Source organism: Dunckerocampus dactyliophorus, chromosome 13 (assembly GCF_027744805.1).
Source record: "Dunckerocampus dactyliophorus isolate RoL2022-P2 chromosome 13, RoL_Ddac_1.1, whole genome shotgun sequence".
Taxonomy (NCBI): domain Eukaryota; kingdom Metazoa; phylum Chordata; class Actinopteri; order Syngnathiformes; family Syngnathidae; genus Dunckerocampus; species Dunckerocampus dactyliophorus.
The window spans coordinates 23,138,002-23,160,363 of NC_072831.1; the positions used below are offsets into that span (position 1 = coordinate 23,138,002).

Genomic DNA, 22,362 nt, shown 5'->3' on the forward strand with positions numbered 1-22,362 from the left:
CAGTTATAACTGCATGGTGTACATCAATCAAATTTAAGCCAAATACGCTTTCCGATGACATATAACACGCTTAGGGACACAAGTTGGGGGTGGCGTAAAATCCCGACTTAGTCATGAAAATAGACCACCTGCAGGCGGGCCTCCAGTACACAAGGGGTTAATATGTTTTTCCACTTTAAACAAGTCAGTCTTTTAAAAGTAGCCTGAAATATACATATCAAATATTAATTATATACAGTATATACATTTTTCAACCCCTTAAAGGCCAGTTTGTTTACATCCACTGTTTTTTTTTATTGACAAAAGCTAAAATAACACACACAGGCACATGAGTTATTGTTCTATTTACAATTATGTCATTTCATCCAAATACTTTGGAGTCCCTGAAAATGTAGGTAGTCCTGCATAAAACTATGCTAATACTTCGAAAATGGAATACAATAGTTTATTGTCATGGCACATAGTTCAGTGAAAGCACACCTTCTCCGTAACCAGGTAACACGATGGATTAATTCCAGCAATCATCGTCAGGATGGTAAGACATGAGGAGGATGACTTTCCATGATTTTCTCTCCATGCTTTCAAGGGATTACCAAAGAGGTCGTCATGCACGGTGAGTTGGAGAGATCATAGATAAGGTTGGCCGGCTTCACTTAATTCAGGGAGGTGGTACGCGCGTATAAAAGATCTCGCCATGAAGGGGGTAGGTTCACTCGAAAGTTCTCCAGAGCAGAGCAGAAACACTTTGAAAGAAACTAACTCTGAGAATGGTAAGACTCTTTTCTTTTTTTTTTTTTTTTTACAACATATGGATTTAAATTGCTGTTGTTTAACACATTTTTGTCTCTGTGTGATCAGTCAGCAACTGCAACCATGTTGCGCTTTGTGAAATCAGCCGGAGTTTCTCTTCTCCTGTTGTCTGCTTTTTTCCACATGGCTGATTCTTATCCCAACTACCCCTCAAACAGTAACATGCACCGTTTCAGAGAATCTTATGAAGTTCATACTGCTACAAACTGTTCACACAGCTTCTGTTATCTTTCTCCAGTTCCTTGCGATGAGTGCTCGCTGAAAAAGAACGACCTTTTTTCACGGGACCTTCCCATCTATCAGTGTATGGGTTGCTGCTTCTCCAGGGCCTACCCGACACCTTTTAACGTCAAGAACATTATGGTGAGCCCCAAGAACTTCACCTTAGAGGCAACATGCTGCGTCGCAAAGGACAGCTATGAGGTAAAGAATAGCATACGAGAGAGGTTTCATCTTTTTTTCTTTCAACAGTAAATATGCAACTACTGTATATTGGCCCATTTAAAGTAGGGGCTCAGTGCTTTTCTTTGTTTCTTCCCAATATGTACTTTGAATTTAATAGACAGTAGCAATGAAACTGTAACATTTATGTGTACAAACTGTCTTACAATCCTTATATTGTAGAGCAGGGATTTTCTATGATTTTTTAATGATTTTCTGTGAATTTCTCTTGAAAATAAATGAAGTATCCATCTATTATTTAGCACATTTAGCTTTGCTTTTTGAAAAATATTTTGTTATTTTTTTAGTTTTTGGTCAACCTGCTGTATCTTTGAATGAAATCCTCCGAGACCCCCATATTTTTTAAAACAGAAGCTTTTTCTGAGCAAAAACAGCAAAAATCTCATATTTTGCATGTAATTTTATTAATATTTTATTATGAAGGAGTGATTTGAACCCTTCCTAGCAACAAGCTGTTGCACAAAAAGAAAGCTCAGTTTTATATAGAATTATATTTAGTGATCTGTGAGGTTTAGGACATTGCAACTTCTATTGTTTTCCTTGTATGGAAACGTATAAATTGTGTTTTTAATAGATTGACGCAAAATACGGTATGTGGTAGAAAAAAAACATGATATCTGGATGTGATATAGTTTGTTTAATACCGATATTCCTATCTTAGGTTTCATTGAAACACAACATCAGTGACTGGCTATTGTGTGTGTTCATTTAACCTTCTGTTTTCTCATCTTGCAGGTAAGCCTGAAGAACATAAACGTGAGAAACCACACCGGGTGCTACTGCGGCACTTGCATGTATCACAAGATCTGATAGGAGATGGAAATGAGCGGCCTCCACTCTGCAACAACGTTAGAAGCTTTTCTCTATTTAGGAATACAGTACATGTTCTTATATCACCAGATCATAGTTGTTGCAGCTTTGTTTTGCTTGGAATGTGTTGTGTACCCAAATAATGTGAGCCTATGTGTTATTTTTATTTGTTGCTTATGCAACATTGAAAAGTATATAATTATATGTCAAGTGTAGTGTGTGGTTGTTAGTTTTGACTAGACTAAAGCAGATGCAATAAAATCTTCTAAAAAAAATGAGTGGAAAAAAAGAGTGACTGGATAAATAATAAACTGGCAGATAAAGTCTTTTTGTTTGGTTCAAAATGAAATGTTTGGCAGGTTAAATGTACATTTAAGGGTTGAATAGAGAGGTAAATAATAATAAAGTGTAGCTTGTACCTACCACGTTATACTACATTTTTAAGTGATAACAGTGCATTTAATAATAATATCAGTATACATATGTACCCGATGGGATGAGTTATTGGGACTGCAGCTTTTCCAATGCAAAAAAGGTACAGGAATATTCCTATTATGTTTAATTCAATCTTCAAGAATAAACATAAAAAACACTGCTTAAGGTACAACAACATGGACATTATGACACACTTTCCAAAAGAAACAAATGGTGAGAATATTACATATCTATTAAATCTACATCTGCGTGTAACACGATTCGCCCTCGCACAGTTAAGAACATTAAAGAATGAGGTGGGTGGGTATGTGTGACGCGACTCACAATGCCTAAGCGTTATACAAGTACTCTTTTACGGTTGACTAGTGAACTTACACTTACAGTACAATAGCTAAAATGTTGATAAACTTACCTGTATAGCTTAAAAAAAGTTTATTTTTCACTTTACATGAACATGACAATAAGTTGTTATGAATACAATTAATTTTTTTTACATTTCTTGTAAATGCAGGCCACACGGTGGCCTAGTGGTTAGCATGTTGGTCACAGAGTCAGGAGATCGGGAAGATCTGGGTCTGAATCTCCGTTGGGCATCTCATCTTCTGTACCTGAAACGAACACCTGGCCAAGTTCTCCATCAAACACGCCAGGTTCTCTCTCGTCATTGTCAGAGTCAGTCTCGTTGCCGTGCGGCTCCTCAGAAATGATGCCGGCTTATGCGAAAGCTGGACACGTTAGCCCAAGCATCCACAATCCATTCACAAATTGTGGTGTAACTCATACGGCGCTGCCTCCCAGTCTTAGTAAAGCTGTGTTCGCCACCTGTCATCCATCGCTCCCACGCCGCTCGCAACTTCACTTTGAACGCCCTGTTTACACTGATGTCCAGCAGTTGGAGTTCCTTCGTCGAGCCTCCCGGAATGATGGCGGCTGCTCGATTCCCATGTTCCTCATGTAACTGATAGCAGTTTAAACTGTGCTTCGTAAGCGTGTCTCTTCGCAGGTGCCATTTTCGGGGGTCCTTATCCAAACCATTGCTGTTTTGCACAATGCACATACCAGCACTATATACTGGGTGCGTGCCTTTAGCGTCCTCTTTCACGCGCATCCTTCCCCCTTTAACGTCCGCATGCTGTCGTCAGTCTTGTCCGCCTTTGCTCTACATAAGCAGTGTATCGACAGGAAATGCTCCCAGTCAGTCCAGTGGAGCGCTCATCAAAGTCACACAGCAACATTTACAGATTTTGGAACTCAGTGCACACATAAGTGCATTATAAGGCGCCCCGTCTATTTTGGAGAAAATGTAAGACTTTTAAGTGCGCCTTATGGTCGTGAAAATGCAGAGCAAAATATGCCATGTATTAATACTGAACCCTACTTCACTTATTGCGATCAGGCCTGGAACCAATTAACTGCGATAAACAAGGGACAACTGTAACTGTGTTCGTTTTCTCTCCTGCGCAAGCACCAAAAGGTTCGCCAAAACAAACAATGGCACAAATTGAGGAGTGTCTCATTGAAGAAGTATGCAATAAGCAAAAATGAGCAGTTATATGAATATGATATAAATATGAGGGATTTTGAAGCAAAATGTAATAAAATAATAAAAGTCACTCGTGTTCCACATCGGTTAGGTTCAGCTACAACAACAATCAGGAAGTCGCTTCATTCAGCCATTGTTCACTCGCACTAAAACACCTCTCAAGAAAACACTGCCCCTAGTGTTTTATCAGAGAATTGCAAGTCACACGCTCAGCACCGGCCAAAGAGCTACAACAAGATCAAGGCGCCGTCAAAAGGGCCGGCGTGGTGACTACGCTGTAGCATAATATCATGTTTTTTATCATGTATTTATTTATTGATTTATTGAGATGGGGTTTCTGTGAAAAAATTGCCTATTTTCACAGAGAAACAGCTACAATGTTTTCTTTTTTGACAAGAAATCCACAAATATGTGTGGGATCCACTGTACAGACTTTGCTTCCAACAGTGGCTGTGCTTTATGAATCAAGTTGGAATGGTATGCCCTTTGGGAAAAGATGATGATATTTGGATATACTTTATTAAGCCTGTGACGGATGGAGGTGGAGGTGATGCAGTGAAAGACTTGTAAGTAATGTATGTGCGTTATAAGAGTAAGTTATAAGAAGGTAATGGACGCTTTGTTGACGTTACAACCCCCTTCCCCCTATTAAAACTGACCTCGTCCCCCCCTCCCCCTCTTCCCCCAGTCTGCCTGCGTGCGCGTGCGTGTGCCATTCTGGCAGCGTAACATCTGTGCGTACGCGGTCGTGATTGTTGTGAAGATGGCGGAGGGGGAGACGGAGAGGGAATATGACACACGGAAAGCGATCGACGAGCTCCGCGGCCGCTTCCACGGCTTGACCACGGCCCTGAGGGAGAGCTCGCAGTCTCCGCTGGAAGCCTCACTGCATTTCTGCCAGGACTTTTGCCAGGTAAGCCCGTTCTTCCCGCTCGCTCATCCACCCCCCTCGAGCAGCCCTCCTCTCTGGCTTCCTGGCCGAGGATGCGCGTCTACATTGGCTACAACAATGTAGCTAAGCAGCTAGCCACTCTGCTAGCTTGCTGCTAATTCCAAGACGGAGGACAGGAACGTGCTTTTTGACCGTTCCCCAGTTGATGTGTGCCTGTTATTTTTCATTGTCCATAAAAAACAATCATCCTGGTGGGGACAGAACGCGCTCATGTGTGTGCACAGTGCTTGTGTTGCTCGCATTTGCCAGGCCAAATTGCTAGCATAAGATCAATGCTGCTAGCTGGTATGCAGAGTCCCCCTGTCCTGTGCAGTGGTCATGCTGTGCAAAAAATGGAGGTGTAAGTGGGCGATTGCAACCCAAATGCACGGAATTATCTTATTACATTGGTACTAATTGCGTAATTCAGACGTCATTACACAGCATCGTGAGGTTTTTGATCGCTAAGGAAATGGGCTACTTTGATGAGGCAGGAAAATCAATGATTTGTTGCCAATGCTAGCTCAGGCCCTTTGCACTCATTTCATCCAGCTAATCACACCACAGAGATGCTCATTAAAAAGTAGCCACATTAGCAACAGCAGGGACGTTGACTGCAGCCGGTAGAGGTTTTGTAGCGAAAGTGCGACTCTGAACTCCATTAGCTTCTTTTATTTATTTGCCACGACCACGGTAAAATATCGTCTCTGATCGTCGTTTTCTTGGTCGCTACGGTATTAGCTGTGCGTTGACGTTAACAAAGATCTGGCTCCCAGTGTTGATTTCGTGCAACTTAAAACAAAGTTCTTTGTGCGAAAGGGCGAGCAACCTCGGCCTGTGTGCACTTCAGATGTCGAAGGAGTTGTGTGAGGAATAATCGAGTAATTTAGCATCTACTTGATGTCCAACTCTAGTGTGAATAGGGGAAATGGGTTATCATAAAAATACAGAATTGATAATTTCTGAATATGCAAGTCTTTATTTTAATATAGTATCTTATTCAAATGCAGATCATGCTCGATTCAAGAGCTGTCTGCATATGTACATCTCAGTTTAATATAATGCAGTGCAACCACAATAGTAAACATATGGTTAACAATACAGTTCTTGTTTTGTCTACACTTTTTTGTATCAGTATGCACTTGTTGATTGATGATTAATCTGCAATCATAATTGCTCCGTATTGGCTTTCTTAACCGATATCCGATATGTCGATATTGTCCAGCACTTCATTTCCGATCCCAATATAAGCAACAGCTATTCCCTCAAAGGAATGTCAGTTCACATCTTGTGTAATGAATGAACACATTATGCTTCTTTTACTGCATCTTTCACAGATAAAACAGTTTGTGCAAAATAAGACAAATACTGCAGTATGTAATGTAAGTTATGGAAAAATTGCCATATTTATTTTAAACATTTTGTCTCAACAAAAGTCGTTTAAAAACCACGAACAGTGGTCAACTCAAATAACATGTTCTCCTACTGGCAACAAGTAAGACAGGTTAGTTTAAATGAATTCACAAATAAGAATTCAATTGAATAATAGATACAATATGTGGCACAAGCATCAGTATAAGAACAAAGTGCAAAGTATGAAACTCATCACTGAAGGTAATAACTGGGAAGACACCTTACTCCCCGCTCGCATAACCAGCGCTTTCACTGCAAATTGCATATTTACTACAATTCAAAAGTCAAACTTGGGAATAGTTCAAGATCGCGGACATACTGAGCTAGCAAGGTTGTTGCTGCGTGGAACACATCGTCACTCGTGTGCTGAAATCATTATCGGCAGAAAAACAGATACCGATACCTAATTTTTAGGCCAATATTGGCTGATAATATCGGCCGACATCCCTAATTCTAGTAACTACTTCAACTATGCATTATTTATAAATGTGGCACAACACGAAAGAAAGTTATCAATTTGGTAAAACTTTCATATGACTGTTATGACTTTATAAAGTTAATAGTAGACGCAAAGCATAAGCATAAATAGAGATAAAATGTTTCCATTATATGAAATTAGTCCTTTTGATTTGTTTAAGGGTGAGGTCGCACTTGTAGTTTTTGGTCCGGTTAAAACGGACTCTAGTCCGATCGCTCTGCTAGTACGGTTGAGTATAAACACAGTCGGTCCGCCTGAATGAGGGAAGTGTGAATGCCGAAAGCACTAACACACTGGTTATGATGCCCCCTTCTTAAATGCGATCGGAACCAAAAGAGCCATCGCAGCACTCAAAAGAAAACTGAGTGAAAATCATCAGAAAATGCATGAAGTTAAATGTAAGTCCAGAAGCGTAAATACAGTAGTTAAGCACACCTGGCTCTTGTCAACGAACGGTCGTTTTGCTCGTGACAGTTTGGTGAAGTCATCGGATATGGCGTGTTCTTGCAGTACATCTCCGTGAAAGTGTTTGAGGTCTTTATACAATTTATATCGTCTTCGTTACATCCAAGATGGCAAAAAAATTGCCATAGAAAGTAATATCCTACGAGTGTCGTTGCTTTGGGTGCGTGAGGTCGTCACGCACGTACATGTCACACACGCAGTCCCAATCAAGGCACGGTTTTATGAATATACTTAACTGAGAGCATTGTTTGGTCTGCTGACAAAAATACATGTGTGAACGCAAACCAAACCATACCAAAGTATTTGTTTTCATTTTAAGTTTTGGTCTGGACCAGAGTACTGCACTAACAAGTGTGAACCTACCCGAAAAAGCTTGAAAAACCTTAATAGTACATACAGTATATTGTACACATACTGTAAGGTATCATAAACAGTTGGTGGATGCCGCATGGGATTCATTGTGCTCATCATGCGTTTGTAGTTAGGTTAGGTTACGTAGAAGTTTTTAATGCAGATCTTCTATTACTGTAGTTCTGCAAGTGATCATAATGTTGTTTTCAGATATCAGAGATCTTTATGTTTTTAAGCAACGTGTCGCATCAGATGCTGGCCCCTATTCTTACTCTCTTGTCTGTCCCCCAAGGTCCTGGTGGAACATGCCGGCCGTTGGAAAACTGACGAGGATCCGCTGCCTTTGCTGGAGGTCTACACGGTGGCCGTCCTCAGCTTCGCCAACGCCGCCTCCTGTCTCTCCTCCGAATGTGAAAATGTGCCACTCCTACTTGAAAAGTTATCATTGTGAGTACCATCTGTGGTCTTTATTGAATTGTGCCACTCTGTCAGAGCATCTGTCGTTTGTTGTGAGAGGTGAAGAGGTGGTAGTGGCTCAGTGGGTATATCGCAGGTCGTCTAGAAGCTGGAAGGTTGGCGGTTCGATCGTCGCTTCCTCAATCGAGTCACTGTTATTGTGTCCCTGGGCAAGACACTTCACCCATCCTGCCTCCAGTGCTGCCTGCACTGGTGTATGAATGTGAATGACATTTTGGTGGTGGTTGAAGAGGCCGTAGGTGCAAATTGGCAGCCATGTTTTCATCAGTCTACCCACAGGGCAGATGTGGATACAGATGTAGATACCACCACCAGTGTGTGACTGAGGAGTGAATGAGTAATAGGTTCACTTCACTGTGAAGCGCTTTGGGTACCTTGAAAACCGTTATATAAAACCAACTCCATTATTATTATGAAGTGCCTCTATGTAACTGTATGTTACTGTACTGTGACATCATAGCTGCTTCATACATCCCTGAATGAAAGGTGAAACGTTTCTGCTTTGACAAAGCCTTTTCTCACAGCATTAGGTGTACCAACACTGTTTGTTGTACGACTACTATATATTAATTAAACTTAACTGACATATCTAAATAAGGTAACCAAAATAGACGAAATGATGCAGTGCTGTTCTACACCATCAATGTGTGGGCCAGTCTGTGTAATGTTTACTTGTTTATAATGGGGCAGACGGTGGGTTATGCAAATTGTACATTGGTATTTAAATTACAATGCATAGTGCACTCTCACTGGCCACAGCATTAGGTGCTCTTGTACAATGAGATCCTACACAATCAAAGTTTTGTCTTCATAAAAGTGATACTACTGTTTTTATAATTGTATATATTGCACAAAATTAGGTTTATTATTGTGTTTGTAGTTTGCAGTGGAGTAGAATTGCCCTGCATCATTCCCAGAGGGGTGTTTGGTTACTGTATTTACAGGAGAAATTAGATACTTCTCTCAGTTTGATGGAGTGCATGCTACAGACACAAGACACATATTGTTACACATTGTTACACTGACAGTGTCAACACTGTAAAGGTATAATTTTTGGTACTGCTCTTGAATTGTATCTTTTTTTGATTGTGCAGGCATACCAAATTGAGTGTCTAATCCTATACACACAAAATTAAGTGCATGCAACCATTTTGTAGTAAAGAATAACTGAATAGCTTAATTGAGTATAATTTAGTGTTACCGCTGCTCCATATTCTCCTCTTCATTAATTACATAACAGCACCACACTTTTGGGATGTTGTTCTTGCACCTCGTCATTTGTTTTGTGATTTACAGTAAATGTGGCGTTAACAACTTCTGCATGTTTGGTTTCACAGGAGCTGTGCGGAGCTGGTGCTCTTACTGCCCCAGAACATCCCTGGTGCCTTATGGGAGGAGTTTCAGTCCTCTATGAAGGTAAATCTGCTCTTCTTAGTCGACGATCGGCCAAATCTGAAGCAACGACAATGCATTGAGTTGAAACATGCGTATATTTTTCAGTGAATGACCTTGCTGGTTTGTGGTCAGCCAGAAAGTGATTCCTCAGTGACTACATATTCATCTGTCTTATGTTACAGTTGGCACACAGCCTTTTGCAAGAAAGTGGGAGTGCACAGCTTCGCCCGCTTTTCGCTCTGGCACAGCAAGATGACGTCTGGTCCAACACCACACTCAGCAGCATCTTGTCCAACACCATCCCTCAAACTGAGCAAGGTTCTTGCCCACTCACTTACACTTTTGTTTACATACACTACCGGTCAAAAGTTTTACAACACGCCGATTTTTCTAGTTATTCATTAAAATTCAAGCTGTTCAAGTCCAGTGAATAGCTTGAAATGGTACAAATATAAGTGGTGAAGTGCCAGAGGTTAAAAAAAGGTAAGGTTACACAAAACTGAAAAATCATGTGTATTTCAGAATTATACAAAAAGGCCTGTTTCAGGGACCACAAAATGGGTAAACAATTTAAAGTTGTTCAGCAGAAATGGCAGTTGGTGTAGCTAATTCCTACAGGTGTTCCAAGTTCTGGAGTACTTATTACCTCCTTTCTCTGCATAAAAACAGTGTTCGGAACACACTGTGGTACTACACTGTTGTGAACATCACTTGAACAGCATTGCACTGGACAAAGTAGTTTGTTGCTACAAAAATGGTAAGAAAAAAGGGAATTAACAATGGAAGAGAGACAGACCATCTTAACCACTTAAAAATGTAGGTTTTTTCCTCCAGAGAAATTGGAGTGTTCTAAAATTTTTGACCGGTAGTGTATTTTGTCAGAGGTCACGGTACACTCAGCTCAAGAGACGAGATGATAACATGATATTTGAGACGAGATGATATTTTAACATTACTTTTAAGAAAACAACAATGACAAAACTGGACAAACAGACTTTTTTTATTTAACTGAGCCACAAAACAATGCAGGTACATTTTTAAATGTTTAATGAATTTGAACGCTTGAAACTTCTCTCCACAAATTGAAACTAAAACTAAACTAAACACAATTGTAGAAGTTGAAATAATGACAGCAGTTGTAGTTGCTACTACTTGTTTATGATGATGTGTAGTTATGCAATGACACATTTTAAACAGATTGCAGATGATTAGTTTTATGTTTACGCTAAAGGAACTACAGTTCCCATGACGCTTAGTGTCGAAACAAGAAGTAGTGCATTTTTAAAAGTGAAGCTACTATACATGTTTTGAAGTCTTACTCAAAGATTGTGTTTTGATCTGACAAATCTTAATTAAGTTTGATCAAATGTAGAATCATGAGGTCCTATGATTTCTGCATTAAAGGAATAGTTAGATTTTTTGACATGAAGTTGTATGACATTCCCATCAGCAGTGTACTACATCAACAGTGACTTACCCCCCACTTTGTTCAGTCCAGTTCTGGTCGGCTTTCCGTGACGAAGAACGTAGTTCCACTCAGTTGCTGGGTCATTTAAGTAAATTTCAAAAGAGTAATACAATTGCATCATAAAAATGCCTCCTCAAAACAAATCAGACCTCACAAATCTCTAGGCGTTATATTTGCCTCCCGCCGTATCCCTGCGCACTGTCGCCTCTCCATTCTTGTGTATGTGATTAAGACAATCGCATCTTCTTCCGCGACGGAGTGCCGCGGCCATCTTGTTTACGTGTGTGTTCCACAGCGGAAGAAGATGCAAGCATGTACACAAGAATGGAGAGGCTCCCCTTTTCTCACGAGACATCTTTTCTCTAAATGAGAAATATCGTCACATTTTAATCTTGTGTCTTGTACCTTTTTCATGTTTGTGTCATTCCTCTCCCTTCTTCTTGTGTTTAGTTCACGAGTATCTCGAGTTGGAAGGCCCCACTCTTCTCAGCATGCGTATAAAGCACCTTATCAAAATAGAAAGTGTTGATAAAGCTGCCACCCTTGCGAAGACGTGTTCGGAGTACCCAGGATATGAAGGACAAGGGAACTTCAAGCAAACCTACTTGCGCTGCGTTTGCATGACCAAAAGTCAGGACCAGCTAATGGAAGAGGTAACAAGCAACCATCTTGTATTTTGTTGATTTTATCTGCAAATCATCACAATTATTTGCCAAAATGCACAGTTTAAAGTAGCTGGGTCCCCACCCTACAGGTTCTACTCATTAGTGATATAAGCTTTTTGTGCACTAAGGTGAGACAGATGCTCAGTATATCTGAACTTAACCAAGTAATCTTCTATTCATTGCCCCTCTCAAAAAGTGCAAAAACATACATCATGGAATATTTGATAGCTTTATAGTGAGAGATCCTTCCTTTATAAAACCATGCCCCTTTTCCACTGCACGGTACAGACTTGGTTGCTATGGACGCATTTCAATTCACAAATTGGGCACTATGAGGTACTTTTTTAGTACCTGGTTAGCCGATATTTAAATTGTGCACTTTGTTATTTACCAAGCAGATCTCCACTCTAACAGTGTGGCTATCATCTTCATGCTATTTTTTGGTGATTGGTCATTATATAAAGGCATAAGAGTTGAAGCAAATATTCTTTGACCCTTTGTGAGCTACTCAACATCACCTGGCGAGATAGGAGACGCCTGTCATAGTATCACCATCATAAGGCTGGACACACTCTGTGTTTATGTTCAATAAACGACACAGATAGTGTTTTGAGGACAAGACATAATTACCGTATTTTCGCGACCATAGGGCGCACCGTATTAAAAGGTGCAGTCTCAGTTACGGGTGTTATTTCTGTATTTAACACATACATAAGGCGGACCATGTTATTGGGTGCAGGCATGGTAAAACATATGGTTGCATGCATGCATGCTAACACATACTGTGGCGCTCAGGAATCAGTGAGGAAGCGATAGTGCTTTATTTCCTTGGGCAGATTAAGAACAGAACTCTCATTCATATTATCAAACCCACTGGAAATTGTGAAGGTCATCACTCAATACAACAGTCTCAGTCATGGTGCACAACTAAAAACATCACACAGCAGCGCAGCAGATAGACAAAAACAGACAAGACACTACCTCTATTTGTGCAGAACAATAACTAACAACTATGTAGCTCGAACATGTAACTTTAAGAGCATTTGCACCAAAACAGTACCACAAAGCACGCTGGGAAACAGGAAGTGCTCCCAGCGACTATACAATACGCTAACATGCATGCAAGCTAAAACATACGCTAGCATGGACTGCCATGACAGTGACTGTGTGGCCAACATGCTAACCCCTAGACCACTGAGCGGAATCCTTTTTACTTGTGGTAACAAATAAGGGTGTCCTAACAAAATTGCTTACACGACTACAAGGAAAATGATGGCGTTCATGGCATTGGACGACCAGCCATTTTCACTTGCTGTGCACTTTTTTTTTGGTAAGAGACTCAGATCAGGTCTGCAGTGTAAACTACTGTGCAAGGTTTGTTTGTTTTTAAAATATGAAAAATAAAAGACTAAAGGAACTGATATTATTTAGTAGCTTGAACAGCAATTTTGTAATCTTTTCATTTACATTTGAGAGAACTACCTCACACATTTTCAGCCTGCGAGCTACTTTTAAAATGACAAATTCCCAAAGGTCTACCTCCTACTAAAAACATAGAAAATATACATATTTACTGTATGTATAAATATGAGAATTTATGTACATTGAACGTGTATATCATGGGTGCACACACTTTTTCAGTATGCAAGTTACAAGTTGACATGATCTATCTCTTACTGAGCCGGAAGGCAAAGCTCTCAATTTACCGGTCGATCTACGTTCCCACCCTCACCTATGGTCATGAGCTTTGGGTTGTGACCGAAAAAACGAGATCGCGGATACAAGGGGCTGAAATGAGTTTCCTCCGTAGGGTGGCTGGATTCACTCTAAGAGATAGGGTGAGGAGCTCAGCCATCCGGGAGGAGCTCAGAGTAGAGCCGCTGCTCCTTCACATCGAGAGGAGCCAGTTGAGGTGGCTTGGGCATCTAGTCCGGATGCCTCCTGGACGCCTCCTTGGTGAAGTGTTCCAGGCATGCCCAGCTGGGAGAATACCCCGGGGCAGACCTAGGACATGCTGGAGGGATTATGTCTCACACCTGGCCGGGGAACGCCTTGGTGTCCTCCCGGTGGAGCTGGAGGATGTGGCCGGGGACTGGGAAGTCTGGACTTCCCTACTGAGACTGCTGCCCCCGCGACTGGACCCGGATAAGCGGAGGAAAATAGATGGATGGATAGAAAGTTGATATCATTCAATAATTCACAATTCAATTCAATATGGCAATAAAGATAATTACACATAATTCCTCAATAGTTGTGTACACAAGCTGAGTACCGGTAATACTGTATGTCAGCCAAAATAGCTACATAGCGTTCATTAGACACACAGTTCATGTATTAGTCCAGTTAGTATTTGCTATCAAACATTACAGATATACAAGAAATTCAAATGATTATGCAAAAGACAATTCAGCCAAAGAAAAGGCAACATATTAAAAGGTTTTCAGCAATTAGCACATTTTCCAGGTAATCAAGAAATAAAAGTGTAACAAACAAAGCAACAGCAAATTAGGAGGGGAGCTTAATGTCCACTGACTGATGTCATATGACATCTACAAAGTGACGTTTTGCTATCGACCTGCACTACATTCTTGATTGACTGATAGTTTGCGATCGACGTAATGGGCACCCCTGAGTTCAAACAAGTTTTCCGAGTATTGTTCAGTGTCTTTCAACAAACTAAGATTGGAATGGGCCGCACGGTGGTCTAGTGGTTAGCACGTTGGCCAACACAGTAACAGCCTGGAGATCGGGAAGACCTGGGTTCGATTCTCCCTTGGGCATTTCATTTTTGCATGTTCTCCCCGTGTGCGTGTGGGTTTTCTCCGGGTACTCCGGCTTCCTCCCACATTCCAAAAACATGCAGTTGAGGTTAATTGGCGACTCTAAATTGTCCATAGGTATGAATGTGAGTGTGAATGGTTGTTTGTCTATATGTGCCCTGCGATTGGCTGGCGACCAGTCCAGGGTGTACCCCGCCTGTTGCCCAGCATGCCCCCGCAACCCCAATGAGGAAGAAGCGGTATAGAAAATGGATGGATGGAAGATTGGAATGTTGAACGTGTATGTTATTTTTTTTTAAATGGTATAAGCCAAAATCTGAATCGAGAGGTCAGGCTTTTTAAAGATGGGTGATCAGCCGTACAATTGTAATCGGTGCACCTGTAGTACTATTTACCGAACCATGCATTTTGTGTGCCGTTAAACCCTACTGAAACCCTTAGGAGGGAACAGGTTTTAACTGTCTTTGAGATGTCTTTAAACAAATCCTTTAACTTTAACTTGGGAGTCTTTCTGGATTCCACCTCAATTGCCTGTTTCTTTCTCTCCTTTAGATATCATCAATAGACTGCAAAGATGCGCTTGAAATGATCTGTAACTTGGAGTCGGAAGGAGATGAGAAAGGCGCACTCTGCTTATGCTCTGCCTTTCTCAAGCGACAGCTTCTCCAAGGAGACGTTTATTGTGCCTGGTAAGTACCAATGTCTGACAGCTTTCCAGTCTGTTAACATCTTTCGGCTACACCAGTCACTATTTTTACTTCTCATTTGATTTTTTTGCAGGGAATTGACGCTGTTCTGGAGTAAGCTACTCATGCGTTTAGAGTCGTCGGCGGACTCGTTCCTGAGCCACAGCAAAGAGCTGGCTCTTCTCTGCAGAAGTGTCTGTCACATTCTATTCCTTATCAAAGTCATCCAGAATGAGGTAACAAAAAAAAGCACTCATCTCAAAGTAGATCTGCTGAACATTGTTATCCACGTCAACAACCTTCTGCAAACGTTCTGTATGTTGTGTTCTTAGGTTGGAGAGGTGGGGCTTCCAGTTTGCGTGGAAATGTGCATTCAAGCTCTGAAAATGACCTCAAGTGACCATAAGGATAGCAAGTCCACCATCTGCAAGACTATTTCCTGTCTCTTGCCGACTGATCTTGAAGTGAAGCGTGCATGTCAGCTGACTGAATTCCTTCTCCAACCTACTGTTGACTCTTATTATGCCGTTGAGTCGCTGTACAACGAACCGGATCAAAAACCCGAAGAGGACGGGAGTCTACCGGTGCCCAATTCCTTACGCTGTGAGTTACTGCTGGCCTTGAAGACACAGTGGCCTTTTGATCCAGAGTTCTGGGACTGGAAAACACTGAAATGCAATTGCTTGGCACTGATGGGTGAGGAGGCCGCTATCGTGTCATCTATTGACACACTCAATGACACGGATGAACAAGAAGTGGAAGGTACACTTGGAAAACCCCCGGAGTACAGAGACATGGAGGACTTTTTGTTAACCACTACGAATGAACTCAATGAAATCACAGACGAAAAAGAAAAAAACAGGGAAGCGAAGAAACTCCGGGAGCAGGGATTCGTGTCGGCGCGCTTCAGAAACTGGCGAGCCTACATGCAGTATTGTGTTCTGTGTGACAAGGAATTCTTGGGTCACAGGATAGTTCGGCACGCTCAGAAGCATTTTAAAGATGGAGTGTATCTATGTCCTATTTGTGCAGACAGCTTCGAAAGTAGGGAGGTTTTAGAGCCACATGTAGCGTCTCATGTCAAACAGTCTTGTAAAGAGCGTCTCGCCGCCATGAAAACCGCTAGAAAGGGGGGTTTCAAACAACCTCAATCACCAAAAAGTCCCCCGAAAAGTATAAAAGTGGTCTCTGTCAACAACAACTCTCAAATTGGCCTCCAATCAGAGAAGGTAGAACAAACGACGTCTGATGTGCAAATCAGTCAGGACTGTTTCTGTCCCGTGAAAAATTGCTCCAAGGCTTTCAAGGTTTTCCGCAACCTCATGGCTCATGTCCGGTCGCACAAAGACGACGAAGAGGCCATGAGGTTTTTGCAGATACAAAAACAGAAAGTGGTGTGCCAGTATTGCAGGCGGCAGTTCGTTAACGTCCAACATCTCAACGACCATTTGCAGATGCACTGCGGCAGCAAACCGTACATCTGTATACAACTGGATTGCAAGGCAAACTTTAATTCTAATTCGGAACTCCTCATGCACAGGAAAACACATACAGACTTTAAGGCCCGGTGCATGTTTCCAAATTGCGGGCAGATTTTCAGCGAGGCCTACCTTTTGTATGACCACGAGGCTCAGCATTACCTTACGTACACATGCCCAACAGATAACTGTGGTAAGATATTCTACTCGCAGACTCAGTTCATATCTCACCAACAGATTCACAATCCAATCCATGCTGTTGTCACACATGAAAGTCCTCCTGTCATTCCAAACGTTGAGCCACCGCAGGAGAGTGTGCTGTACAAGGCAGACACAAATCCTGCTGTTGTTTGCCTTGACACCAATAATTCAGATGCTTGTATGAATGAAGCATCAAAGGCAAACATCTCACCATGCAGTTCTCCTGGGGTTGTTAGGGAGCTCATTCCTGTTAGAGTGAAACATTCGATTGAAAACATGCTCAATTCTGTGGCGCATATTGAATTGAGAGATCCACAGAAATACTACACTCCACTGACAAACCCTAGTTCAGCACCAGCTGTACCAAAGGCTCCACATGCACACGGGGCTATGGCGGAGCAAGCCAAAATTCCCCTAGTTTATCCCAAACCCAGTGTTACAAATCTTGTGGCAAGTCAACAGGGAGGAGGGCAAACTAACCAAGCTAACAACTGTCAGAAAGTGATACCACAAATGATTTCCCCCTCCCAAATCAAGACGGAAATCCCTTCTGCGCCTGTATATCCCCCAGGAATGCCTGTTGTTTCGAGTAATGAAGAAAACCTCCACTCTTGTCCCCATAATGAGTGCACAAGGGCTTACAGTACAAACAAAAGCTTGTCTAGGCACGTGAAGAAGCAACACCCTGAAATCTTTGAGGACTGGAAATTGGCCAAGAAGTACAACAAAGTGGCCAAAATTTCAGCAAAAAAGGCACCGACTGGAGTAGCCGTGCCTAGTCAGCATCCCAATGCAAACATCAACGCAAACATCAAGCCAACAAATCAGCAAGGGCCGCTATGCAACAAACCAGGCATGGAGCAAATTGATTACCTAGTAGGATGTTCAACCTCACCTACCCAGTGTTATCCCAGCTCAATGGATCCTGTGCCCATCACTCCAATGGTGAACCCCACACTGTACCCATCCTGGAGCGGCTCAAACACTACCGGTGAAATCATGCAGCCCGACATGTCACAGTCGTGGCCTGCACCTCCAGTGAACAGCTGCTATCCAGAATCCTTCAACGTGAACGAGTACCCCTCCCGGAGCTATCCGCAGTGGCAGCCAGATCCTTATCACAGCACACAACCACCTCTCCCAGCTGAAAGAGAGCAATCAATGGTGGCTTTACATGGACCCACTAGGTCTCCTTCAGATTCAAGTTTGATGTCCCAATACTTGTCCAGTTCGTTGATGCTTGACAACGGAGGGCAAATGCACAACGGAGGGAATCAATATGGACTAATGCCTCCTGAGGGCAGTGGAGTTTCTATGGATGTGAGAAAAAACAGCCAATCAAACATGGTAGTACAGGTGGATAATGGGAACAGCATGTCAACAATTCACAGTCAACCCGAAGGAAGCTACCACACTCCATATGGTCAGAGTGATAACTCAACCTCTCAGAGCTCACCGGTTAATATCCCTATGAAGTGTTTGAGCCCAGAAGCCCAGGTGACATCAAAACCAGCAACAGAGTTAATTAAAACAGAAAACATAGCTGCCCCTGCTTATGACCAGATGGACAACGCTGTGGACGGCATGCTAAGCCCACACAGTGTCACCCAGGCTGACTTTCATTACGAAGGAGACTGTACTAACACAGAATGCGACATTGCTGACGATAAAGATGATGGTGATGCACAAAAAGGAAAACGCGGCAAGCTCAGTAAGCGCACCAAATGGCCAGCTATCATTAAGGATGGCAAGGTCATCTGTAGGAGATGCTTCAGAGAGTTTTCAAGCACAAAGTCCCTCGGAGGCCACCTGTCCAAGCGCTCGCAATGCAGGCCGTTAGACGAAATTGACCTGACTGCTGATCTGCCGACATCCTTTCTTGATTTTCTCAATGACCCGCATGTCCCAGAAACTAATGGCGCTATGTTCAACATGTCCAATGGCGATTTTTCACAGGATCCCTGTAGCTTGACCGCCCCTAGCTCTTCCATGGTGCTGAAACAAGAACCACAAAACACAAACATAACTGACTATTCCAACGTGTCTGGTGCTACCCCTGAAAACCAGCAAGTGAAATCAGCCGGGCTGGCTAACACTGCTGTCGCTGTTCCTCATCAAGAGGATCACTTGATGGAGATATCCAACGCCTTTCAAAGGCTGGACTTGATTGAAGCCGCCCAGGAGAAAATGAGGAGTACTTTGTCCCTTGAGCCAAATCCCCCCCGTTGTGATATGACCTCAGACATTAAAAAATGCAAACCCACACAGAGCAAAAAAGATGACAAGGTGTTGCCAAAGGTATCTAAGCCTTTTAAATGTGACCAGGCCGATTGCGACTTCTCATTCATGACAAAAGAAGCGCTATTTAAACATTTAAGTAAAATGCATGATTACTCTAATGATATGATTGAAGAGCTGAAAAGAACCCCATCCAAACTGTCTCCGTACACTTGTCAGATATGCTCCAAAACTTTTACAAGAACGACAGGCTTGAGAATTCACTACGAGAAAGTCCACCGATTGTCAAAGGCGGAAGTACAAAGGTTTAAGATGGGCGCTCGAAATAGGCGGACACCCCGACTTAATGACGCTTCGTCCACTAGCAAGGCGGCAGCTGAGGCGAGCAGTGTTACAAAATCCCCAGCTGCCTGTACATTGATTAAACAAGAGCCCTTTGACGTTGCAATTGTACCTCAAACTGATAGCACAAACCATCCAGAAGCTCCTCAAATGACGTCACCGGGAAATCCTGTAAACAAGGGCTTCCCACAAACAGAATCAACTGTCACCTGTTTGCCAGCAGATGAAAGCTATCAAAATATGAATGCTTCAACCAGTGACAGGCCATCAATTGAGGGTATGCAGGCAGTGTCTGAAAGGGCTGCTGAGCAGCTAACAGTGGTTACTGTTACAAGTCCGGATAGCGCACGGCAGTTAGGTTTAATGGAGAAAGGAGAGCAGCCTCCAGGTCGCAAAATGAAAGCACCAAAGTTCAGCCCCCCTCCTGGCTCTGCATCATCTTCCCCAGAAAAACCAAGCAGCTCCAAAAGTGCACCCATTCAAGATGAAACCCAAAAGAAGCTTAAAAAAAGACTGGGGCTCAAAATGTGTGACGCCGACAATGCCTTCAATCCGTATAGACCGTACCGCTGTGTTCATGAAGGATGCACTGCTGCTTTCACCATCCAGCACAATTTAATCCTCCATTACCGGGCCATGCATCAGTCGGCCCTGCCCCCGGGCAAAGCCGAGAGCAGTCCTGAGAGTATGAGCGTTCCAAATGGTCAGGAGAGCTACGAGAGCATGGACGATCAAGAAATCAGGTGTCAAGTGAAGAACTGCTCACGGGTGTTCATGGGAATCACAAGGTTAGTGCAGCATTACCTCTTACTTCACAAATTCACCCGGGACAAAGCCACCTCCATGATGGCCAGCATGCCCATCGGGACCTTCAACTGCGACCGGCCAGAGTGCGCGCTCCCCTTCAGCTCCGTCGCCACGTACATTGACCACATAAAGAACTTCCACAAGGAAATCGCCATCTCCGAGAGTGGCTCGGTGGATACCACGTGCAGATGCGAGTACGAGGGCTGCGACCGCATTTACTCCACAAAATCCAATCTTCTTCGCCACCTGATAAAGAAACACGATTATGTTTATAATCCCAAAGCAACTGACAGAAGAAGGATGAAAGCAGTAGGGCTGTTCCCAGGAGTCAACAACGGAAAGGAAAACATGGAGAACAAATTCAAAATGAAGAAGAAAATCGTAAAGAAGAAGGACGGGAAGGCCATTGAACATTGGAGCAATTTTGGGAAACCAACGCTAAAAACTCACGATGAAGCATCGGCCATGTGCACTAAGAAGTGGTCATTGCAGTACCCATGCATGTTAATAGGCTGCGATGCAGTGGAGCGAGCTGAAAAGAGCATATTTAAGCATTATGTGACCCACGGCCTCACTGAGCGATACATCGAAGACCAGAGGAGCCAGTTTATTTTCTGCAAAAAGTACTCTCGTTCCAGATACAAAGATGCTGACAAATCAGAGGGTGTGTGCACGTCGTCTGAGGAGACCGAGCCCGAAGAGAGCGAAAAATCTACAGACCAAAAGACCGATGCAGAGGTTGTAGAAAGATTATCCCAAGAGGACAGCAAGCTTTCCAATGACGAAAGTGCAGAGTCTCAAGTATCCACTGTGACGGAAGGTGGAGCTAAAAGAGGGCGTCCCAGAAAACCTGCCATTCCCACACCAGCTTGTCCTGAGAGGATGCAAACCCTTAGGAATCGTACGACTGTTAGCAGCTCAGCAGAAAACTCAAATCCTGGTACCCCTGTAGCCACAGAACAACGAGATGAGGCTGTGATGCCGGGATCTTTTAAACCTTTGGGACTCGAGGACTCTTTCCTCAAGTTCTTGGAAACCTCAGAGTCGACACACTCCTCCAAGCGCAAATCGAACGATACGCCTGCTGATGAGCTGCCGTCCAAGAGACGACAAACTCTCAAACTGAGGTCAGCAATGAGGACTAGAACAGGTTGTGAAAAACTGGTAGACTTTAGAAATCCACAGAATCTCAAATCGGTGAGCAATGTCAAGATTGTCATGGATAAAACGTTTTCACGTGGTGCTGATCTTTTGCTCAAGCAGCTACAAGACATGAAGCCCATGGTCATAATAAAAAGGTGGCTTTACAGTGGCTCATAGCCCATATTTTATTTCCAACTCGGTCTCACTCAGGATTTGAGAAGTATGCTGCAGAACGGTTTGACAATACATCAGAGTTCCAACTGTTAACAGTCCTGGTCACAGTTAACTATGAAATGGCCTATTTTATACACCATAAAATGTCTTTGATGATTTTAAGTATGTATGTTAGTCCTAATAACCAGGTAATCCATAGGGCATAGATTTTAGATTCATGTTTGTATTTATGCTTAGTACTGAAGATGTTTTTTTTTCTTTTGCTAAATGGATACTTTTAAAGAAAAACTATGTTTTTTATATATCCCTATGGGATTTAAAGTTTTGTTTGTATTTATTTCATCCTTTTTCAACACTAGTAGACCTATCTGTAATATTTACATGTCTTCCACAAAGTGTTCAATAAAATGTTACTGTTTCTTTTGTAAAAATATCGTCTGTGTGCTTTATGGTGTTACAAATGCTTTATGTGACATTTTATACACCATGTATATTGGCTGCACAGGCACTTTTATCGTGCAGCATCGAAAATGAGTACTGAGACTTTTACTGTATTTATTTTGATACAAGATTTTAAGTATGATCATGGTCTATATGCTAATTGAAAATCCTGCTGAGGACAAAAATAAATTGCAACTACTGTCGAGGTGTTCACGAACATGGCAAGTTAACACGCTGTTCTCTGGCATGCCTGCATGTGTGGGGTCTGGTTCTGGTGGCAGCATGTGTCACAATGATGAGCAAAGAGTATTTATTACTATTAATTTGATTTATAGTATAAATTCCATGTAACTGAAATTAATATTTATA

The 22,362-nt window shown here is 42.4% G+C and overlaps 2 protein-coding genes across 3 annotated transcripts; both read left to right on the plus strand.

The window, feature by feature from the left end:
• The first annotated feature begins 724 nt into the window (after nucleotides 1–724).
• cga (glycoprotein hormones, alpha polypeptide) lies at nucleotides 725–2,224 on the plus strand. Of its 2 annotated transcripts, XM_054796392.1 has the most exons (4): nucleotides 733–770; nucleotides 859–967; nucleotides 1,049–1,233; nucleotides 2,008–2,224. In XM_054796392.1, the coding sequence occupies exons 1-4, from the start codon at nucleotides 768–770 to the stop codon at nucleotides 2,080–2,082; spliced, it is 372 nt and encodes a 123-aa protein (XP_054652367.1). In that variant the 5' UTR covers nucleotides 733–767; the 3' UTR covers nucleotides 2,083–2,224. The 2 variants fall into 2 exon arrangements, with proteins under 2 accessions (XP_054652366.1, XP_054652367.1); XM_054796391.1 differs by having other exon boundaries at nucleotides 725–770; nucleotides 859–1,233.
• A 2,551-nt stretch (nucleotides 2,225–4,775) lies between these two features.
• znf292a (zinc finger protein 292a) lies at nucleotides 4,776–21,967 on the plus strand. Its single transcript, XM_054797280.1, has 8 exons — nucleotides 4,776–4,973; nucleotides 7,991–8,145; nucleotides 9,513–9,591; nucleotides 9,753–9,888; nucleotides 11,489–11,691; nucleotides 15,036–15,172; nucleotides 15,264–15,405; nucleotides 15,502–21,967. Exons 1-8 carry the CDS (start codon nucleotides 4,824–4,826, stop codon nucleotides 21,553–21,555), a joined length of 7,056 nt encoding a protein of 2,351 aa, XP_054653255.1. The 5' UTR covers nucleotides 4,776–4,823; the 3' UTR covers nucleotides 21,556–21,967.
• Nucleotides 21,968–22,362: the final 395 nt, after the last annotated feature.

What these genes read in the sequence shown, in the direction of transcription:
- cga (XM_054796391.1), top strand. An exon ending in TCGCAAAGGACAGCTATGAG is followed by an intron (nt 1,234 to 2,007) that starts GTAAAGAATAGC and finishes CTCATCTTGCAG; the next exon opens with GTAAGCCTGAAGAACATAAA.
- znf292a (XM_054797280.1), top strand. Translation starts at nt 4,824, where the DNA reads ATGGCGGAGGGGGAGACGGAGAGGGAATATGACACACGGAAAGCGATC. An exon ending in AGTTTCAGTCCTCTATGAAG is followed by an intron (nt 9,592 to 9,752) that starts GTAAATCTGCTC and finishes CTTATGTTACAG; the next exon opens with TTGGCACACAGCCTTTTGCA. An exon ending in TCAAAGTCATCCAGAATGAG is followed by an intron (nt 15,406 to 15,501) that starts GTAACAAAAAAA and finishes TTGTGTTCTTAG; the next exon opens with GTTGGAGAGGTGGGGCTTCC.